The sequence below is a fragment of the Polyodon spathula genome, chromosome 1 (assembly GCF_017654505.1).
Source record: "Polyodon spathula isolate WHYD16114869_AA chromosome 1, ASM1765450v1, whole genome shotgun sequence".
Taxonomy (NCBI): Eukaryota; Metazoa; Chordata; class Actinopteri; order Acipenseriformes; family Polyodontidae; genus Polyodon; species Polyodon spathula.
The window spans coordinates 65,924,595-65,948,068 of record NC_054534.1 but is presented as its reverse complement, the minus strand read 5'-3'; the positions used below and the strand labels follow the sequence as shown (position 1 = coordinate 65,948,068).

The 23,474-nt window shown below is 38.2% G+C and overlaps 1 protein-coding gene across 11 annotated transcripts in view; it reads right to left on the bottom strand.

Annotated features, from left to right (window-relative positions):
* Positions 1-23,474, bottom strand: part of LOC121321037 (GRB2-associated-binding protein 1-like) — an 84,207-nt gene that overhangs the window by 20,363 nt on the left and 40,370 nt on the right. For 7 of the 11 annotated variants that reach the window (XM_041259960.1, XM_041260009.1, XM_041259948.1 and 4 more), the window contains exons 2-4: positions 4,467-4,761; positions 1,226-1,439; positions 744-833 (exon numbers count right to left, since the gene is read on the bottom strand). In XM_041259960.1, the coding sequence (XP_041115894.1) occupies positions 744-833; positions 1,226-1,439; positions 4,467-4,761 (599 nt within the window). The remainder of the gene's footprint in view (positions 1-743; positions 834-1,225; positions 1,440-4,466; positions 4,762-23,474) is intronic. The other 4 variants (XM_041259984.1, XM_041259996.1, XM_041259978.1 and 1 more) reach the window with 1 other exon arrangement.

Here is a 23,474-nt window from a genome sequence, read left to right as displayed (position 1 = left end):
GTAGTTAAAGAAGGCATTATAATGCATATGCAAATGTGTATAACGCAAGGGTAAACGCATTGATTTGTAGACTGTCCTGTGCTAAAACACAGGGAGCTTATAGTTATAAATTATGTTTACCATGTACTGTATTGGCAGGATCATGCAAAAAATAAATAAATAAAACGCACTGAGTAATTAGTAAAATAGACTCTTGTATATCCCCAAAATAGCCTTACCATGTAGCTTCTCTATTTTCTATTGATGACCTGTTGGATCTGGTACACCAGCCATCACCTCGAATTTCACATAGCATTACAGAATTTGACATAAAAATTGTTCTGATTCCATGTCTACAGCAATAGCGACTATGCCATCCTGCATCCTCTGCAGTCCTATTAATGGATTGATCCTACACTAGTTTAGTTTAGGGACAGGGGTTGCAATCTGTTTGATCGCTGTCTTTTCAATGTGCAGCACCATGCGCAATTTACTCCATCTTCAGTTTCCTGGTGTCAAAAACAATTCGCAGTATCATGCAACCAAAACCAAACATAAGATACAAACTTAAGCTACAGTTTCTAAAACAAGATGGATGAGTAAGGTTAGTAGTGTGTGTGTGTGTGTGTGTGTGTGTGTGTGTCTTTTGCAGGTCTACAACACACTGACATATAGCTGTCTTGCCACACAGGACAGCTCTGTGTGCCTGTGTTAAAATCACAGCACACCGAAACACATCTCCAGCCCAACCACTGGAAACTCACTGGCTTGGCAAAGGGGCTTTTTTGCTCTCAAAGTCTTCCAGCAGCAGATACTCTTCTTCACCCTCCTCTGTAGCAAAAGATGACGCTTGACTAGTTTGTGAACAAACAAGAGAGGGGAAGATGAACACACCAAGATGTGTGCATTTAAATACAAAATGTGTCATTCAGAATATTCCATTGTCAGTGGTTTAAATCAAGATTTAAAAAAACAAAACAAAAAAAACTTCAATGTAGTTCTTATTTTGAATTAAGACTACAGAGACTTCCAAAAATGTTTATCACAGTATTATGACACTGCATGCTCTACAGCTGCTATCAGCATGCGTTTCAGTTTGATGGGTTTTGATAGTAGGTCAGTTCGGACTAGCTAGCTTGGCTAGCCCTGTGGAAGCACATTATGATAAATAAACTCCTGACTAAAGGTTTTCCCATGTTGCTGTTTTTGTTGAGATGTGGTGCCCCTGCCCCAGGCTCCCTCTCACCTGGCTGGCTCAAGCCTCTTGCTTTCACAGTTGGACAGCCACAGGTAGTCCTGGGGTTCCTCCTGGCTGGATGAGGACTCCAGGTGTCGTACGTTTACGGGCTGGTAGGGGGGAGGCAGGGAGCCGATGGAGGAGGCCCCCATCATCGAGGGGGTTGAAAAAAGCGGCACCTCCACAACCGTGTTGCCACATTGGTTTGGATGTTTCCCTGATTCTAGAAGGAACATATACACATATATATATATATATATATATATATATATATATATATATATATATATATATATATATATATACACACACACACACACACACACACACACATATATATATATATATATATATATATATATATATACACACACATATATATATACATACATACATACACACACACACATACACACACACACATTCATATACATATGCTAAGGTATCACTGATGTTATTCATTAAAAACATGGCTCAATGCCCAGCTGACCAGAAAGGACAACAACACAATGTATTAAAAACCCTTAGGATTATATGAATACAACCTTATCTTGTTAGTTATGGACCTCACAAGAAGACAGGACTAACCCTAACATTAATAAGGGGTTTCATTACACATTACTCCAATTTCAAAAAAATATTGTCTAATTTACTGTACAAATTAAGACACCAGAGGTATGTCAGCCTACTCAGCGATGAATAATAATGTTCTCTGTCAGCAGCCCATGGTATTTAATATGACTTTAACAGCTAAAGCAGTAAACGCATTCCTTTAAAAAAAAAAAAAAAAAAGTTAATCCCACACAGAATTTCCTCAAGGACTCAATCTATTGCTCTGTGTGCAGCTCCCTATTCATCCCCTATCCTCAGAGCACATTCACTGCTCTTCAGCAGAATGACTCTGACTCATTCCCTCAGCAATACAATCTCAAGGCTTGGCCATGTATCCAGCTTCTCTGTTCACTTGTCTTGTCTGAACACCGATTCAGTGTAGCAGTGGGAAAATCCCTTCACTTATTCACCGCCCACTCTCTGCAAAAGCTGCAGCAGCTTCCAAAAGAATAACTCCTTGCTCAATTCAATTTTCATCGTACCACAGATTACATTGGCTTGACATTTAAAAGAACACACATTTGTGTGTGGGAGGGGTCAGGGGGTTGTGGGGTTGCCGCATCTAATTTTACTTTAACCTTTCAAATGCTTTTAGAATTAGGGCTTGTTGTTTTGAAATGCATCAAGGACACCTTGGAGGCTTCCTTATGACTAACAGAATTTAAGAGGTGTTCTAACCATTTCTTCAAGTGTGTGCCACAATGCTATTTGAAATCGAATACACATTATATTGTACTTTTTTTTTTTTTGAGAAGACGCATGCAAAGGAACAACCCCAACCAATCCTGCCTGAAAAACAGAAGAGATGCACCAAATAGTTAGCCCTAAATGTGTTGATTGTTCTCTTAATTAACAGCAGGAGAAACATAGGCTCTTTTCCTATCTAAAAGTCAAGACTGAAACTTTGTACATATATCTGTATGCTGCGAATTACTATTGTGCATCTCCTTAAGGGATACTCTCAACTTTCTACTGTTTTGCAAACAGTATCTAATGACTTTTCTTTTAATAACAGATTACATATCCAATGGGTTCTAATTAAAAGGGAGATTCGTTCTAGGCTAGGTGTTACACAGGTGGACATGGCATAGATCTGACTGGAAAGCTGTTTCTCTAGCAGTGAAAAGCCAGTTCCCCATGTAAAAGCACCAGAGGTGCCTTATTTACTGTGTCATTGGTTTATTTCTCCCTCCACAGATCATCATCTATCCTCTCAGGGGCATACCCAAATACTACAAGGAGGTAGACATAGGCATGCTATACGGAAGATCAGGTCATGTGAGTGGAAGAGGTTACTGACAACTATTTCATGTGAAAGAAAGTGATTTAACATACGTTGGTCACAACGGTTTCTCCATTCATCACCTTCGTTATACATTTAGTTTAAATTGTTTTTGGAAAAAATGCTATACCTTGTTAAAGAAAAAGTAGTAGATTTATTGTGCAGACAGTCATGGCGGCAAACACTGGACATGAAGCAGGGATGGAAATAAGACTCCTGTCGCACGGCAGTTTGATCCGTTCCTGGTTTTACAATTAATTTAAATTAGACACACCTGAGCGTGTTCCCTGTAAAATCTGGACACAATTGTAAAATCTGGGCAGAACTGCTATGCACAAGGAGTCTTACTTCCATCCCTATGAAGCTGCAGCCCCCCCCCCCCCCCAAAAAAGAAGAAGATGCCATTGTCAGAGCAAAGAAAAGGAATCTGAAAAAAGCAATATTAAGCAATACAGTTTGATCTTACAGCACTGAAATCCTTTAAAAGAAAGCCCAACTCAGATCTCCTAAAGTAAATTAGAACAGTTGCAATATGTACAGCCTCCAACTCCTTTGAAAAGCCTGTTGATCTGCCACCAGATCTCTGTTGACAATACAGAGACATGCAGGCTGCATATTAATCAAGGCCAAGCCATTGCTAAACCCACTGAGCAGCTTTATTGGCATATAATACAGATACCTAGTGATAATAACAACAATAATGACATCAAAACACAATTAACAAGTATTTATTTTAATTTTAAAAGCATTATATGGATACGCTGCTGACAATGCTGCTATAGCATCTCTGACTAAAGATGTGTGATAAGCTACAAATCTCTAGATTTACCAATTCTGGGTTAAAGTTCCAATCAGTGGATATCCTTCTTCACCTAAATGTCAAATGGAATGGCTTGACACATGGCAGAATCTGAATCTGGATGCTCCATAAGCCAACACCAGCACCACAACACCTGGGATGGGAAGACTCCTATTGCAAACAGTAGTCTATCAATTTGATCTGCACACATCTGTCAGCACATTCATTAGCATCTACCATGGACAAAGGAGTGAAATAAGGCTGAGCAGGGCTGCTTGTCATCCGATTCCTGGCTTTAATGACGTTAAAAAATGGCCAAAACAAGTTTAATTAAAATTGAGTAAGTTCTTCTCTACATATATTGAATTAAAAAACACATGGATGAACAGGTTTAATAAAATGGTATTTATGAAAAGATGAAGCCATACCAGTTTTTGCCACATGGCAAGTACCCTTGTATAAGATTACCTTTTTTGGGGGAGGAAATAAAACAACAATAACAACTAGTATTAAAACAAAAAATCCATTAGGAAGAGCTGGAAAAAAAAAGGGTTTACCTTCATCAGTTGGGTTAAACCCGCAGATGTCACATATGCACCTAACCCACTTGTTCATCTCCTCTTCGGTGTCCGCCACCAAGTAGAACACCCGATCAATGGTCTTGATGTCAAATATGAAGCTGTGCTCGAGGTCCTTCTTGTTGAAGGTCAGTCCAGCGTCCACTTGCTCGCACAGGTTCAGGTCAATGACACGTATGGGTTTTTTGGTGTGGTCATTTTTGTAGTACTCCAGGACATCTGGATCCCCAGTGAGACGCCCACTGCGAAGAACAAACCACCGCTTCTTCCATGCCTAGAGAAGAGGGTGAGCAGAGATAGATAAAACAGTAAGAAAAACGTTATCAAAGTAGCATGCTATACCGCCTGTTCAAATTAATGGTCAGTCACTATAAATTGTCAATAAATAAAAAAATGTGCCCAGGTGGAAAAGAGTACAAGATGTTAGAATGTCTCATGAGGCACTAGGGTCTAATCCAGTATTTACTAAAACCAAAAAACCTATATTTCCAAACTTGCATTGTAGATGTACCCAAATATCATGGGTTTAACTGTTTAACCCTGTACGACCAGGACAATTACTGACTTTGTATTTTTTTTTTAATGCATAAAGTATTAAATGTCAAAAATAGTTTAAAAACACAGTAAACAATCCCGATTAAGCTGGTTAGAATGCTAGAATGTATTTTTGGGATCTTTAGGTTTACTTTGATATTGCAAGGTGTTTTAGCTTGTTTTGTCCCCCCCCCCCTCTTTTTTCTGCTGCTTTTCATAAATAAGGATTCCTTGTTATTAAGACAAGATTAGCTCAGCGCATCACCATGTCCTGTCAGTAAACAAGTAAACTGAACAAATGGAAATAAACACTGAACAGGAAGGACTCTCCAAAGTCAACCAAAACAATATCACACTTGATACGGTACAGTACATGAGCCGCTGTAACTATTCCAACATTCCTGACTTGAAACCAGAAATAATTTCATAGTAAATTCTAGGGATGGGACGATGGATCGATTCGATCCAATAATCATTGAAGGGTAAAATACCCATTGGTGGATCAAAACAAAATGAATATGGTGAAACCACATGTCGTTTCATTAATCCATTTTATTAGGACAAAATTAAATTATATAAAACTGTACTCTAGTTCCATGCCTTTGCTTTCTATTTCTTTCAAAACACTGCCCCCCACACACACACCCCCCACACACACACCTATACTCAAACATTTTCTAGAATCAACCTGGAAACTCAGTCAAAGGAGTGAACAGAACAGCCTGGAATTAAAAAGCATTAAAAGTTTTTTTTTTTTTTTTTTTTTTTCCCATTTATCTACACATCCTACCCCCACAACTTCCAAATGAAAAAAATATTCTAGAAATTTGTAGAAAATGTATTAAAAATAAAAACTGGAAATAGCTTGGTTGGATAGGTGTCCACCCCCCTTGTAATAGCAATCCTAAATTAGCTCAGGTGTAACCAATCGCCTTCAAAATCAAACACCAAGTTAAGTGGCCACCACCTGTGTTAAACTGTAGTGATTAACATGATTTCAGGATAAATTCAGCAGTTCCTGTAGGTTCCCTCTGCTGGGTAAAGCATTTCAAAGCAAAGACTCAACCATGACCACCAAGGCTCTTTCAAAAGAACTCAGGGACAAAGTTGTTGAAAAGCACAGATCAGGAGATAGGTATAAAAAAAAAATATATCAAAGGCTTTGAATATCCCCTGGAGCACGGTCACGATGATTATTCAGTAGTGGAAGGTGTATGGTGCCACCAAGACCCTGCCTAGATCAGGCCGTCCCTCCAAACTGGATGACCGAGCAAGAAGGAGACTGATTAGAGAGGCTACCAAGAGGCCAATGGCAACTACGCAAGAGCTACATGCTTTTATGGCCAAGACTGGTCAAAAAGTGCATGTGACAACAATATCCCAAGCACTCCACAAATCCTGAAGCCATTACTCAAGAAAGCCCACCTTGAATCCCGTTTGAAGTATGCAAAAAACACTCAGGAGATTCTGTAGCCATGTGGCAAAAAGTTTTGTGGTCTGACGAAACTAAAATGGAACTTTTTGACCTAAATGCAAAGTGTTATGTTTGGCGCAACACAGCACATCACCATCCCTACTGTGAAGCATGGTGGTGGCAGCATCATGTTATGGGGATGTTTCTCATCAGCAAGGAGTGGGGCACTTGTCAGGATAAAAAGGGAAAATGAATGGAGCAAAGTACAGAGAAGTTCACCTTTCAGCATGACAACGACCCGAATCACACAGCCAAAGCTACCCTGGAGTGGCTATTGAACAAAAAGGTAAATGTCCTTGAGTGGTTCAGTCAGAGTCCCGACCTAAATCCAATCGAAAATTTGTGGCATGACTTGAAGATTGCTGTCCATCAACGCTCTCCAAGGAACTTGACAGAGCTTGGACAGTTTTGTAAAGAAGAATGGTCAAATATTGCCAAATCTAGGTGTGTAAAGTTGGTAGAGACCTATCCCAACAGACTCACAGCTGTAATTGCTGCCAAAGGTGCTTCCTCCAAGTATTAACTCAGGGACAGGATACTTATCCAAATATGATCTTTCAGTTTTGTATTTTTAATATATAATTTTCTCAATAAAAACTTTCTTTCCCTTTAACAGTGTGGAGTATGGTGTATAGATAAGTTGAAAAAAATCCTCCTTTAAATGCATGAAACTCTGAGGCACTGACAGGGGTGTAGACATGCTATAGGCACTGTAGATGCTGCAGAATTAAAGATTCTTCGGTTAAATTACTAACAATGCTGTCCGACATTTGGAAGGTTTTTTCTAAACAACAAAATGGATTGGTAAAAAGCGGCATTTGTGAAACTTTGCTGAGCTTCTCCGGCAATACCACAAACCTTCTGGACCATTTAGTGAGGCTCCACCCAACAAAATATTACAACGCGAGTACTAAAAAACAAAAAGGAACCACCTACAGGGGCATTGTATTTTGGAAAGAAAATAGAGCCAAAAGGTGCCCTAGCAAAATAAATAACAGACGTGATAGTGGATGTTGTTAGACCACTTAACATCGTGGCGGGAGCTGCACTTAAAAATCTGATAGCGAGTCTTGCTCTGGGCTACGCAATGCCCTGTCAAAAGACTAAATGAATTACTCTGAATCATGAACGTGCAAAAGAAGGTTAGACAAGATTTATCTGAGGAATGTGATTCAATGTCCATCACCATAGATGGATTGACAAGCATGGCACAGGAAACCTTTTTAACAATGACCTGTCATTACATATTGCGTGACTGGGAACTCGAATCAAAAGTACTAGCAACAAGAAAATCAGCAGAAGTGATCGATCAAATCAACAGCGACTTAGAAACTGATAGCTTGTGTCCACAACAATGCTGCAAACTTTTGCAGAGCAATGCCTTTACTTACGCATGTAAACAATCATGGCGTGGCAAGTGTGCGCTGTGCCGGGAACAATATAAACCTATGCATTCAGAACAGTTTGGAGGATGTTTGATCCGTGCACACATTAGTGGCAACAACAAGAAGGCTGGTTGCAAAAAGTGAGCTGGCAACTAGTGCTTTAAATAGAAAACAAACAGAAATGCTCAACAGAGAAAAGGCGCCACTAAAGTTAATACAGGATGTGCAAACAAGATGGAACACATTATACTGTATGTTTGAATGTCTGCTTCAGTTGAAGTGGCCAGTAATTGCAGTTTTGTCAAACCCTGACTAAAAAAAAATTCTGTTGTCGCTACTTTAAATCTAACTACTGAGCAGTGGAAGCTATTGGATGAGGTACCCCCTACATACTTCAGGCATTCGAATTAGCTACAGTACTGTTAAGCTCAGAGAAAAACACTACAGCTAGTTCCATGTACCCAATTGCAACAGTGAGAAAACACAGATTGAGCAAAGTTCCTGTTGAAGCTTGTGAGGGGACACAACACCTGCTTTGCTAAGTCTAAATACACAAAGTTTGCAAAAAAAAAAAAAAAAAAAAAAAAACTACTGTGTAATTTATCACAGCGACTTCGTTTACATCAACTGAATGACCCTGGTGACGAAGTTATGCCACTGTTTTTTACATCATTCCTTGATCCCTGATTTCACAATTTGGATTTCCTATCAGAACAAGCCAACGCCTATACTTGAAGCAATGCTTTCCAGACTAGTTAGGCTGACGGACAGCAGTCCCGCTAACGACGCGAACTGTGCCACTACAAGTACAAGTGACTTGCCAGTTAAAAAGAAAACAAAGAAAGAACAAGCATTTGCATTTTTTTTTCTCGGACGGCAGCAACCAGAGATGACCTCCAAGGAAAGCCTAATCAGACACAAGGTGATGACACATACCTCCGAAACGAAGATCCACTGCTGTGGTGGAAAAACAACCAGACACAATTTACAAAACTAGCAACCCTGGTAATGAACATGTTAAGTATCCCAGCAACATTGGTCCCAAGTGAGTGAGTGGGTGTTCAGCAAGGCCGGGATGACAGTTAACAAACTCTGTTCTTTGAAACTAGAGGCTGTGGATGCCATCATTTTTTTCAACAAAAACAAAAAGTAAATCGTTCTGGACCATAAAATAAGTTGGATTTGTGAATAGTTAAAACTAGTTAGTTCAACTGGTTAGTGTTCCCACTTCGTTGGATTTTGTTGCAAAGGATTTTTCATCATTTTAACCTTTTGTAAGAATGAGAAACTCGCCGGGTTTCGCTTGATTTATATTAGAACATAGGAAATGCCTTAGGGTTATTTTACTTTTAAAATTAGAAAGAGATAAACTGCCGTTTTCCCATACACTGAACAGAACCACAGTTTAGCACTAGTAGTTACGGTATTTGAATGGGCTAACAAGTGTACCAGTTGCTTACAAATTCAGACAATCGGGTACTGAGGTATTATTGTAAAGCAACTAGACTTACAGCTATTTATATTAGAGATAAATAAAAACACACAAATACTGTACATATTTTCAGAACCAGTTTCATACACTAATACACACATGAGAAAACACTGTCATTATTATTATCAATCATATGCGTAACACTTCCCAACTCCCCCTTCTGGTATATTGAATGGTTTGGTCCAGAATCAGCTCGTCTCACAGTCCTACTGCAACTGCTTAAGAGTGAATGAGACTGAGGTTTTGAAACAGAAGTGCAAAAAAAGATGTGTAAGGCCACAAATAAACTTGCACCTTAAATAAATGTTTAGCTTATTTTATCTACATTTTTTCTTATATATGCATCTAAAAATAACTGTTCCAATTAGTACATCTAATTGTAAAACGCGGACACCTTAGTTAGCACAGTGTTAATACAGGTTCCCTTCACCTCTCTACATTATTCACACCTGTTGTTCCAGACCAGGCACCCTTTATTCAAACTTTTTTTTTTTTTAATTATTTACCTCTCAAGGGTTTCTTAGTTACTATATTCTTTGCTTATCTGTATGGGTTATACACATGTATATCTCCATATATTAAAACAGGAGCAAAACAGTTCAATATTGTACATGTGAAGTATGGAAGCGGCTCTACACTCCTGATTGTATGTGTTCTTCTGAGTTATGGAAAAAAATGATGCATTGTCTCTAAGAAAACAATGCATCGATGGTAGAAAAACCACCATTGTCCCAGCCCTAGTAAATTCCTTCAGATTATCAACCTTTTTCAATCCAGGCATTTAACCAGTCAGTAGCAACAATGAAAGCATTAAAACAATTCAATTTAACATTTTTATGCAATTGAGAACATACATGTTTTCTGAGAGAGTACATGGTAAATTTAATTACTTTCAACATCCCAAACATGTTTTAATGACGTGCTATAATCAATTTAGGTATAAAATACCAACATGGTATTGTAGAGCCCATGGTATGAAAAAACAGTCAGTCTTCTTAAATAAAGAATCTCTTCTGAGACAAACAAACAAATGCTGTGAACTCACAAGGGTTAAACGAGATGCTGCACTGCATGGCTGGGATTGTCAGGTTGGTGCCTTTCAATAGTGTAGCTCAGAATTTCAACAAGGTCTTAAACCATGGAAGCTGGGATTTGTATAACAAATATCACTGTTTTATAGCTTGTGTTAATTTTCCAATAAGATGGATCCATGTTGTTGTACGACTTAAGTCTACAAAGCCAATAGAGGAGGAGGAGGAGGAGGAGGAGGAGGAGGAGGAGGAGGAGGAGGAGGAGAAGGAGGAAGGCATTTTATATAAATGGCAGCCTCCTTAGCTACACACTCCCTCCTCACCAACACACAGGTGGTAAACAACAAGGAGAATTTAAACCTGTAACCTTCCAAACTTGACGCGCATACTCAAACCAACCATACCCGCGGTGGTTTCTTTTATAAACCTCCACACTCTCCTCTACTGAATAGATGTTATAGATCTCTCCTAACAAAGTTTAATGTTATTGTCGAATGTAATTTGGGGCTTGTATACAATGAATCACGCATACAGGAACAAGTACCCACAAAACATGGCAGATGTGGATCCATCCTCGTGTGCTAGTGTGTCATTTATTATTTAAATTGAAATGTACCAAATCAAGGGCACCATATTGACACTGAGTCATGCAGGCAAACTCTTGCATCTGCAGCAGAACCTACAGTACAAGCTCAGCTACAAACACAAATCAACATTTTTGGGTAATTCTACACCCACCTTTTCACACTACACTTGGCTAAACAAGACAAGACTTGACTCAACAACCTCTTATGTAAATGTACAGTACAGTCACCCTGCACCTCAGATGAAATTAAACAAAAAGGGCATTGCTCCAGTACATGACAAAGCACTTTGCAGTAGTTTCAGATTTCCTCAGGGATCAGCAGTTCAAATTACTTTAGTTTTCCATGCCCAGTACTTATTGAGATACAGTACAGGTTTAATGGATGACCCTGCTCTGAACAGCTGCTTCGATTAGACCAGAGTGGCTGTCACTGCCGGTTAGACCCAGAACAGTACACTAGACAGCACTCTCGCTACTAAACACAATGCAGGAGGACAATAACATGTTACTAGATATCATGTCCAATATTTTTTAAAAAAACCTACAGTGACGCACTAGGTGGTGGAATGCATTTACGTGTGAAATCCATCAATGACGACAAGGCTGTTAAGACATGTTTTGTTTGAAATGGTTCAAAGAATGCACACCGTTTTGGATAAACAATTAAAAAAAAAAAATAGTACTGCATTGTGTTTCTGTGTTTTACTATTATTATTATTGTTTTTTTTTCCCCCAACACACACACCCTGTACAAAGAATTCACCTGCTGGCAGAGGAAGTGAAGGACAATCATTGCAACAACATGCTCATTGAGAATGTCCCGCTACAACTACGTTCTCACAGTCAAAACAGTCTTCAAATGCTAAAACCCTTCAGCTCAGCCACTTTTTTAATATACAGTATGACCGACCAGTTCCGTTAAAAATACATTCATTTTAAAATCTGAAAGATTTAGACAACAACAGTATGAGAACACATGAAATTAACCCTTGCGGTGTGAGAACTAGGCGTTTTGCAGAATCAAAATTGTTAAAGCGAAAGCAAGAAGAGTAATTTTATGGCATAAAAGAAGATCTGGCCTAATTTATTATATGTTACAACAGTAACAAAAAGATGAGGTGTCGTGAATAAAATCTGCAATCTCAATCCAATCTTAACACAACTGGCTGTTTTGTTACTGTTGAAATACTCCACTAATGCCTATTAAAAATGCACAGGTATAAGTAAAAGCAAGGCATCTTTTTTTCTTGTTAGCTACAGGAGAATTCCCCATGGATTATTAATCCACAATTCCCCAACAAATGCCAGGGCCAGGGGTGACAAAAACTAGAGGGGGCAGAGCCAGAAAACAGCTGCAAGCGAGTCTAGATCCCCTAATTATCAAGTGAAGGGGGGGGAGACGGGACTGCCACTGTCGGTGACATTATTGCACATCTTAACCTTAGTAAACCAATAACAAAGGGACCATAAATACAGGAACTTGAACACAGTTGGTTATGTTTATGGGTTCCTCAATCTTAAAAGGAGGATTCTTTTAGCTCTCTGATGCCAAATGCTTTACAGTACATGCATACTGATACCAGTGACTTCCTTAAGCTACTGGTTTCAGTGAAAAGTTAAATTGCCAGTACCAAAACCAGTTATCTTGCTTAAATAGTATGTGGCCCTGGAAGCAAAATGGGATCAAACTTTTCAACAAGACTGAAGTATGAAGGCATAGCAATTAATATAATGGCTGCACCAACATGCAGGCCATATTGTAGCATTGTTACTGTCAGCAAGTCAGTATTTTCTGGCCCCTTACACACTGACCGCATTATTAACTTGTAAATGTTTTATTATCTGCACAGCAAGGTCTTTCAAACACTAAAAACAGAACATGACTGTATGACCAGTTTGAAGAGATAGCTTTCAGCCACTCTGTCTCTTACATTCAGTGGCAAGAAGTTGGGCCTATTACATAACAAGACATCTGCTGCCATACAGAAATACAGTCCAGAATCAGTTTTCTGGCACATTATCTTTAAAACAATTGAGAATTAAACACGCTTACCTTAAAGTTTAGGTTATGGCTAACATTTACAGTATCAGCTTTCGCACTTATGAAACTACTTCAGCTAGCAAATAACTGGCCTGATGTCATTTTTATAACAAGCTTGATTAAATCTAATCTAAATTAATATCAATATTTTTTTTAAAAATTAACATTTTATAAAAGGGCTATATTTAAAGTGTAATCTCTTCAAAACCACCCGGGTCTGCCAAGCCCATTCACATTCCTGCTGTAAAGCCCCTCTCGTGATGCAGCTGTTCCTCCCATCTGATCTGAAGTGTGGAAGGTCCTGGTGGCTGGGGAATGGCAGACAGAGACGGCATTGACCACAGCACTTGGAAATGCCATCTGAATTGAATCACCCTTACATCAGGGCTATAGGCTGATAATGAAAAAGTGCTGCCATGAATGTGTTGCTGGTGTACACTAGGCTAAATCTAAGACTTCTAAACTCCCAGAGGAAACACAGAACTTATTTTGATTTTAGTGAAAAACACATACAGCAAAGTCACAAATGTTACCATGTATTTTTTTTGTGTATGTTGACTTTCAATCCGCATTACTAAAATCTGCTTCTGTGCTCCTCCTTAGACACATTATCTTTCATGAGCCTATCACACAGTAATACAGCTGGTAGAGGCCTATTGTTCAGTTGTTAAAACACTGTAATCAACTTTATAGGCCTGTTCTGTTATGTTCTGTGCACACACTAGAAAAGCAATATGCTTTACTTGTTAAGTTTTATTATGTTTTAGCAGAGCTCTCATGTTAGATAAGCATTTATTACTTCTTCTCCAGATGGTACGTTTGTGGTTTTACTGTAGGTTCTGGGTTACCTTTAGCTGAACGAAATTCAATTCAGCTAGGTTTGAGCGGGGCTGAAGGGCTGCAGGTTCATTCTTACAGAAGTAATCTTTAACAAAAAAATCACTCATAACAGGGCACCAAAAACGTGTGTTGCCCACACAAGTAATCCCAGAAACACACGCACGCACATCATGATGTCTTATTCTGGGAATGCAAAGCCTACAGCAGCCTGTTCCAGGAAACAGTCTGCCTGGCAGTCAGACATGAGGATGGAAAAAGCAGGGCAGCATTTTGCTCCAGACCTGATCAGGATAGGTTTCCACTTAAACGTTTCACTTCGATCCCACACATTGCAACCACAGACTTTCTGAAGGTGGGTTTATTCTTGTTTAGAGACAATCACCTAAAAAGCATTAACTGCAAAATGATCAAAGGGCGTAAATGGTACTGAATCAATCTTAAAATACTACTATATCAGTCTAGAGCAGGAGTGTCAAACTCAAGGCCCGTTGGCCGAATATGGCCCTTGGATGTACTTTATCCAGCCCCAAGCAAAGTTCATTCATTACAGTGTAATTTGGCCCAGCCCAGTTTGAATCTATTAGGTTATTACACGTAAGAACTCCAAATACCATCAGTCATGAGAAAAGTAGCGTGAAGCTCAGAGCTAAAGAAACAGAAGACAGCGAGACAGTCAATCATATCCCGTGCTTGGTGCCTAAGGCATGTTTTCCGTTACACTGTAGCCTACTGGCCGTCAAAAACGGTAATATAACTCTCAAAATGTCCAAGAAAAGAAAGATCAATAAGGAAGGCAGATTGTTTCAGGAAAGGTGGGAATCTGAATATTTATTTGCAAAGCAGCACGAAAACCCCATTTGCTTGGTATGTACCCTTTACAGTAGTCTCTGCCGCTTGCACCCGCCGCAGCTTTGGTCCCTCCCTTTACTTACTTTATGTGTTTTGTGTCCCTGCCTACTTTACCTTTCTACTTCTGCGACACCGCGGCCCACTTATGTTTTTTTTCCAAATTGTTTGTGCCTTTTGGTGCCTGGTGCGTGAGATGCCTCGTTTTATTTAATCTGGTTTGTTTTCTGTCTGATTGATGTTTTTGCCACGTGCCTGTACCCTGTGACCTTTTTGTGCACTCGCCCTATGAACTAGGAGAATATAATGATGAAGATGACGATTAAAGGAGGCAGAGGGTTAGGGCAAGAGGGCGATGCTTGTGGGTTTGTTGGTCATACACTGTTGCACGTAAATTATATTATAACACACCTAAGTTATGGTTAATAGGGCAGGTTTTTTTTTGGGGGGTCGTGATTCAGAACCAGGAAATAATTACACAAAACACAGGACGGATGAAATTGATGAAGAGGCGCCACAAAATAAAAGGTTTGAAAAACACAGGACACGGCACTCTACGCCAAAATAAATAGACAAACAAAAACAGACTAAACTTAACAAAACGGTGCACGGACAGACAGAAAAACGGTGATGGCTTAGTTTGTTCTCCGCTCAAGAACACAACAAAGCAAAGTGCATCTAAAACTATTGTGCTGGGATTCAATTACCAATTAATTATTCACTTGAATTAAAAAGAACCCTTGATTTACAGCAGTGCAACATGTTATAAAAAGGAAAATACACAGGGGCGGGCACTTTGTTACAGGGAAGTACTGCGGTGATGAAAGAATTCAATTTAAAAAAATGAAAGTGATGAGGCAGTAAAGGCAAGTTACCTTGTGTCAGAGCTAATAGCAAAGTTGTCAAAGCCCTTTTCTGAGGGTGCTTTTGTAAAAGACTGCATGCTTAAAGTCACAGAAATAGTCTGTCCTGAGAAAAGGCATGTGTTTTGACCTTGTTACCTATCTTCAAGACAGCTCGCTGAAAAAGCAAGCGATTTCGTAGCCTTTTCTCTTGCTGTTGACGAGAGCACAGATATTACTGATACTGCTGCGTTACCTATTTTTATCCGGGGTGTTGATGCAGACTTCACTATTACCCAAGAGCTTTTGGATGTTGCAGCTATGCACCTCACTACCACAACAAACGATATATTTCAACATCTTGAGAAGTGTGCGCATAACATAAAATTACAGTGGGAGAAATTAGTTGGATGGACAACAACAGACGGAGCACCTCCCATGTGTGGTGAAAAAAAATGGGCTTGTTGCTTTGGTGTGCAAAAAACTACAGGAGGTGAATTGTCCAACGACACTTATAACATACCACTGTATTCTACACCAGCAAGCACTGTGTGGAAAGGTCCAGAAAATGGAAAACGATACATTTCATCAGGGCGAAAGGTTTGAAAGGTTTTAATGCTCAATATGGTGATTTGCCGCACCAGTTTGCTGGCTTTGCTGCGGTGCAGTACTTACAAGGTTCTTTGAATTGCATCAAGAAATTGAAATTTTCATGTACAATAAAGGGAAAGAAATCAGACAGCTTTCCGATGCAAAGTGGTTGTGTGATTTGGGATTTCTATATAACCGAACAGCTCAACAATTTAAATGTGAAACTGCAAGGCTGTAAACAAGTCATAACTGAAATGTACGACGGTGTTAAGGAGCTTCAGCTAAAGTTACATGTGCGGGAAAAACACAAGCAGCAAGGAAACCTTTCCCATTTCCAAACGTGCCAAGCTGTATGTGATTCTATCGCAGATTTTACTTTTCCTGCATTTGCTGCAAAACTAACCGTGTTGCGTGTGGAATTTGAGCTCCGTTTTTGAGATTTTCGCAAGTAGCAGTTCCAGTTCCAGCTTTTTACAAACCCATATGGCGTAGATGTGGAAACTGCACCAGAAGACATCCAGGCGGAATTTATTGAATTACAGTGCAATAGTGCACTGAAGGTTGATTCCATTTCGGCTGAGCAGTTTTACCCGTTCCTTCCAGCCACATTCCCACAGCTCCGCACTCAGGCTGCACGTGTCATGTCAATGTTTGACAGAACGTACTTCTGTGAACATCTATTTTCACTGATGAAGATTAATAAATCTGCTCAAAGATCTCCCCTGAACGACAAGCATCTACACTCCGTGCTAAAGATCGTTTCAGCACAAAACATGAATCCCGATATTTACAAGCTTGTCTCACGAAAAAGGTGGCAGATTTCTTCAGTAAATGAGAACGCATAGGACAGCAACTAGGCACGATAGATAACATGTGTTTTAAATTAATAAGTCATATATAAAATACATGTGTATGCATGTGGCGGGGTGTCCAGCCCCTTTATGTTTATTAAGTGTTTTATGTTGTCTGTTGTGTGTTAATGTTGGTGTTTATGTATAAAATACACAGGATATAAATATGGGTTACGAGCACGAGTGTTTAAAATGTATATTTGTATTAAGGCACGAGGATTGCACAGCACTTCACGTGCAGGTAAAATAATATGTGAGCACGGAGAACTGCACTTTTTATTAATTCACGTGCAGTTGTACAGAGACTCCAATTGAATGACTGTTTAGCAATCGAGTCTCGGTACAGCTGCATAAAAGCTGCATGTTTTCATGCACTCGGGGTTGTGTGTTCGTGAATGGAGAACGGGAGAGAGAAGGAGAGAGTCTAACAATTGCTATTTCTAAGCTCCAGCACGGTACTTGTTTTCTGTCGTCCACTTTGTTTACTTTGGCCAACGCACCCTTTACTTTCAGTCTTGTGTTTTGTTTAAATCCTTTGTTTCATTATTATTTACAATAAAACTCTGGACGCCGTAGCGTCACAGATTCACCTACCATTCCTTATTGTTTGGAGTCTGCATGTCTGGTCTGACGTCGCCCCTGAAAAGCCATCCTTTTCACAATGTATTAAAAACTATGAATATAAACATGCGTTTTCTACATCACCTATTAAAATGCATGTGTATATGTAAAAGGTGTGCATTTTGTGGCCCGCAAATCAAACATTAAATTAAGATATGGCCCTTGGTAAAATTCAGGTTGACACCCCTGGTTTAGAGTGACACTAGTTGGTACACAGATAATCTTGTTCATGATTCATGCAATACTAATTCAATTTGTATGGTAAGGTGTATGGAAAGATATGCAAATTGGCAAAGTTCAGTTCTTACCTGCATGAAACCTGAGCAAGTGAAATTGTATAAATAATGCATTTCATTCAATTTTTTATACAATTTTACAAACAATGGAGGTGGAACTTAACCAATATTACAGTCGACAAACAAAACCGAGCATTGCATACAAGATGACAAGAGCAACCAAAATCCACATCTAGTTAGTCGGAGAATGAAGTTTATGCCAATAATTGCAAGAACTCTGGTCCTATACTGTACACTTCAAATAAACTGTTTTCTGCAATGGTTACAAAACTACTACTATAAGATAATCATTAAAGACAAAGGTCTTGTACCAATTGTAATAATAGGAGCTGTTTTATCAGAGTACCATTTATGTAATGGATATTTAAATATTTTATGATGAAGCTACTTGACAAATGGCAAAGAAATGTGTTTCCTCATCAGCACACCCTGTCCAGCTGATGTATTTACGCTTTATAACCTTGACAAAAAAAGTCTGACTGTGTGTAACGCTGCTTTAACTAATCCCCTAAAACTATTTAGTAAATCCACATTTCTACAGTACTTAACTTAAATGTTTGTTTAGGTGTTGGAAGCTGATAAACCATTGCACTGTCTCCTCAAAATAATCTTTATTTACTCTACTGAGTGAAAGTTCAAAAGTAAGAACATTTCTTAATTTCCAGCTTCCCATCAACAGTGACTGTACTCTATGGGATTGGTGATAGGCACTGCCCTGTAAGCTACATTACCATATGAATCAATCCCTTACTTTGTTTTAAATCTTTGTTCACAACAAGAAAAGTGTGGTAGTTAGGTAACTAGGTTACTAAAACAAACAGTACTTTATTTTAAATTGCAATGCAAAAGTTGCCTTAAACAGCTAACAGGAATTTACAAAATAAGTTTTTACCGACATATAAATGCCTGACATTTTGTTGAGAACAAACCAAATAAAATACATAACCGCAGCATTCTCTTTCTGACCCTAAAGTATACAGAAGAACATTGACAAACATTCCATGTATGTTCTATCTGTGTCTTTGTCAACAAAATAATCAATATAGATCTTCTGCCAAGGAACAAAATTCCTCTAGGCAACTGGCTATTATACCAGTAGTACTGTATCCCATCAACCTTGCATGTTTATTTACAGAAAAAAAAACCTCAGACATACAGTTTCATAAGCTAAAATTAGCCAGGGCACCTCCAAGGTCACTAACACTAATATGCACCAACAAGGGCTACAAGATCTCAACCGCCAGCCAGGAGCAATTCATTGAATGATGTCATCGACAGTGTCACATTGCCCTGGTAGTAATTCAACAGACCCAACATGCATTGACCTGTCGCAAGATTGCTATCCCATAAATCATGTCGCTCTGCTGTTTGCTACCAATAGATTGAGGTTATTTTTCAAGATATGATGCTAAACTACACATTTTTGTAGCTTTATAGTAAAGTTCTATTTTAGATGACCATAAAATGTCCAGATAAAGCACATAGGCCTCATTTTACAGATAATTCATGTGCCTTGAGTTAGTCAGAAGACTGCCTTCAAATGGTTCTAACCACTGTCATCTGCACCAGAACTAATTTCATACAGCTCCCCCTCAACAGTCATTAAACTGATTATTTTATATCATAAGCAAACATGAAGGTGAGAATCTTTTGATCACATGCCCCGACCCCCAAATTGTTCTCTTCTTAATTTAACTATACTTAGCCCATAAGGATGATTTAACAAATAATCTTGCTTACAAACTAATCTACAATCCAGAACTGACAAAGCCTTCCATGTCAAATGGATCCTAATGTAAACATAAGAAACAGCTCTTTTTCATCCAGAATAGTTCAAGAATGGTTAAAGTTATATGTAAATTGGCCAGGCCAATAAATGATAACATTTCATTTGATAATATTTAAGTAATTTAATTAACGGCTGAGAAAACCCAGTCAGATTTGTCTGCCTGAAAACATTACTGTACACGGCTTATTGTAGACTTTAATCAAATCCTTGGTCAACCTCAGATGTTTTGCTCAAGCACAGAAAGAGTTAGGAATTATTCACAAATAATAAAAACCAACATACAAAAATACAACTGCTGACAATCCCATACCTACCAGGCTGAATCAGGAAACAGGCACCGACTGTACTCTATGGGAGGTAAACAAGTCAGTGGAAAAAACAAAGCTGCACTGTTGTCTAGTTTTCTTTATCATGTAAACAAATATCCAAAACGACATTATAAAGCACTTGCCATTATTGTGCCATTCCACACAATTAACATCACAACCAAGTTGCTTAGTCTTAATTAAATACAATGAGCTTCAGAACAGACCACAGCAGTCTACATTCTATACATACAAATATTCCCACTTCAGCGTTTTAGGCGTTGATAGTGTGCAACTTAATATGCAGTTGGATCCTGTGTAGCGGTGGGTCTTTATGAATTTCGGATATCCGCCTGTGTGAAGGTCATAGTTAATGGATTTAACACACAGCGTGCACCGTCGAGGATGAGGCAACCAAATGCTCTCCAATCCAGCTTTCAAGTGACCCTTCCTGTGCTGTAGCAGAAATAACACTTCTGGACATACATGAGACAGCCACTTCTCTATATTGACTACAATTTTCTTTTTTAAAAAGAAAGATTTCTGGAGGTAGTTATGCTGCTCAATGCCCAGTATATGAATACAGAGACCGAGGTTAACTCACTGTTCATTAAAACCATGCTTTACTCTATTATTATTTAGTCATTTAGCAGACGCTTTTATCCACAGCGACTTACAGAGAAGAGGGAAAACTATGGATCACAACTGTGGCTGCAGAGTCGCTTACAATAGGACCTCCGTTTTACATCTCATCCGAAGGACTAACCATACACATTTATAGTCCTCAGTATTCTAGCAGTTATTTAAAAGAACACTATAGTCAACACATAGCAGCTGTTCTTTCTATAGGTACTGTTTGCAATCAATGATACGGCACATAGTTGCACAACAACAATATGGTGGTTAAAATCAATGTCTAAATGGAAGCTACTGAATTCATGCTTTGATGTAAAATACCGCAACATCTGTTATACAGAATATTAATATTTCACAGTAACAAAAAAACACTTGAGAATTATTGTTTAACAAATTAGAGTAGTCATTTGATCTTGCTTATTAACTTGTTTTCAATTTATAAAATTTTCGTATTTATTATCTCTGCCACCGTCAACTAGGTATTCTTTATGAGTGACGTGCTGTGCCACATTTACTTTGTGTTATACAAAGAGCTGCAATTCCCTGAAACAAAAAATCCAGATAAACTAGTAATAAATGTTGACAGTTACTGCTGCAGGCTGCTGGAAATCAATTAATATGGCAGTGTCAAGCATGGTTTGTGCTAATGATGAAAAAACATTAAAAAAATTAAAGAGAAGCTATCTCTGTTTACACCAGCCCAGTTGTGAATTGCCAGCAAGTAGAAATTTAAGAACAGCAAGAACTATGTGGTTGGCTACATGGAGACTAAAGTAGGTTAATTCAGAAAACCCACAGAACAACAAGTGGAATCTGCCAGGTGTACAACAATTAATTAAATAGCAATTTGTATTATTTTTAAAATTACTACTTTTAGTATTAAAAACAAACAGTTTATCTTCCAGGTGAATGGTATGTCAAGTATTACATAATAATGCTGTTTTGTAACTACAGTAACAGAAGACTTGTGTGAACCATTACAAGTTTCCTGTTTGATAACAAAAATATACCTCTTGGTTCCCTTGATCACATTAGGTTAAGCTCCAGCGTATGACTTCTGTTCATTCAATCAGCCAATTAATTGTGTACCGTGCCAGCCTATTCCAGTAAACAATGAGACAGGCCAAGTGTGTAAATCCCAGTAGCTGCTCTGTTTTGCAAACTTGGCAGCATGTGACCTTGACCCTGATTAAATATGAATGGTCAGTAGCAGGTACTTGCCTTCTGTGAGCCGTTAGAAAACCATCTGTTTTGTTAACCAGGAAAAGGGGGAAGCAAAAAAAAAAAAAAAAAAAAAAAAACAGAAAATAAAAAAAAAAGATCTTTCCAAAATAGAAGACCCTCATCAAGCAGAAAATGGTTTTGTGTGACTCCATTTCCCGATGGAAATGGCAGCGCCAGGCCTGGATTATCTCTGCTCGTCAAATATGTTTTTTTTTTTTTTTTCTGTTTGTAAAGATAACTGGTGCTCTGAATAGTGCACAGTGATAAGCAGGCTCTCTACTCTCTATATAAATAGCCCACAAAGTCATAAATTCACCTGTGCAGTTTTTCTTGGTTACTTGTCAATTCCCTAATCAGTCTCATGAAGTTCTGCTAATGGCCACTCTTTCCTGGCTAACATAAGCTGATAAGAACTCTTCCATGGAAAGAGATTCCTCGCTGCAAGGTAAACTGTAGGCACTTTCATCTGGAAACAGAATATACCCCTCCCTTAGATTACATGTACTAACTACAGCGTTAATTATTTAACTGATGGTAGGGCCTTTAAAAAGAAATAATAAATCATGTCCTAAACATCAGACTGTTGCAAAGCTGACATTTCAAATTTCAGATTAAATAAATAATGCATTAAATACAAAGCAAGTTGCATATAAACAATTGAAATATAACATATATCTATATATATATATACTAATATATATATATATATATATATATATATATATATATATATATAATATATATATATATATATATATATATATATATTGCAGCATATTAAAAAGGGACTTCTTATAGGACAGTTTATAACTCAAATATATCTCTTTTTTTAAGTGTGTGTAGAACACAGTCTGTCTTGTTGCCCCATTCAGGTTCCTGTGTGCAGTCACAACCAGCTCGAAGTTGCTTTGACCATCCTAGGATAAATCAGGTGATTGCAAATGGATGTTAGAGCCACCATTTTTGTAACAGATAAAACAAACAGACTTTTTTTTTTTTTAATCACCAAAACAGTACAGTAGAAGCTCTTACATTACCAATATTTTGTGGATATGGATCAAACAGACTAGACAGAAAAAAAAAGTAACACAATACTCTAATTTTACAAACAATACCAGCAACATAACAGTCCCAAAACAAACAGCTTTTCTCTTCTGGGTCACTACGATCATTTTAGAGATAACACACTCTTAATTGGTCTTTAAAATCAAGAGATTAACAGTTTTTTTTTTTTTTTTTTTTTTTTGTTAAACATATTCCACTAGCAGTAAACTCACTATCAACTGTAAAATGTACATTTACAGGCGAGTCGTTAACATTGGTCAGGAGACATGCGAATCATTACCTAGCACACTCGCTGTACTGCTTTTATATTTTCTTCTCTTATTTCTACAGTGCAAACAGTAACCTCTAATGAGTGCCTGGGATTTGTTAGTTAGGGCTCAACATGAAAATGTTCACTGCTGACATACAATACTGTGCATGTTCATCAAATACATTCTAAATGTATTCACTATGATTATGCCTAGTTTATCTATTTATTATCCGATGATGTGTTCCTAATTATTATTTACCAAAATAACTGCTTTTGCAGTACTTGACA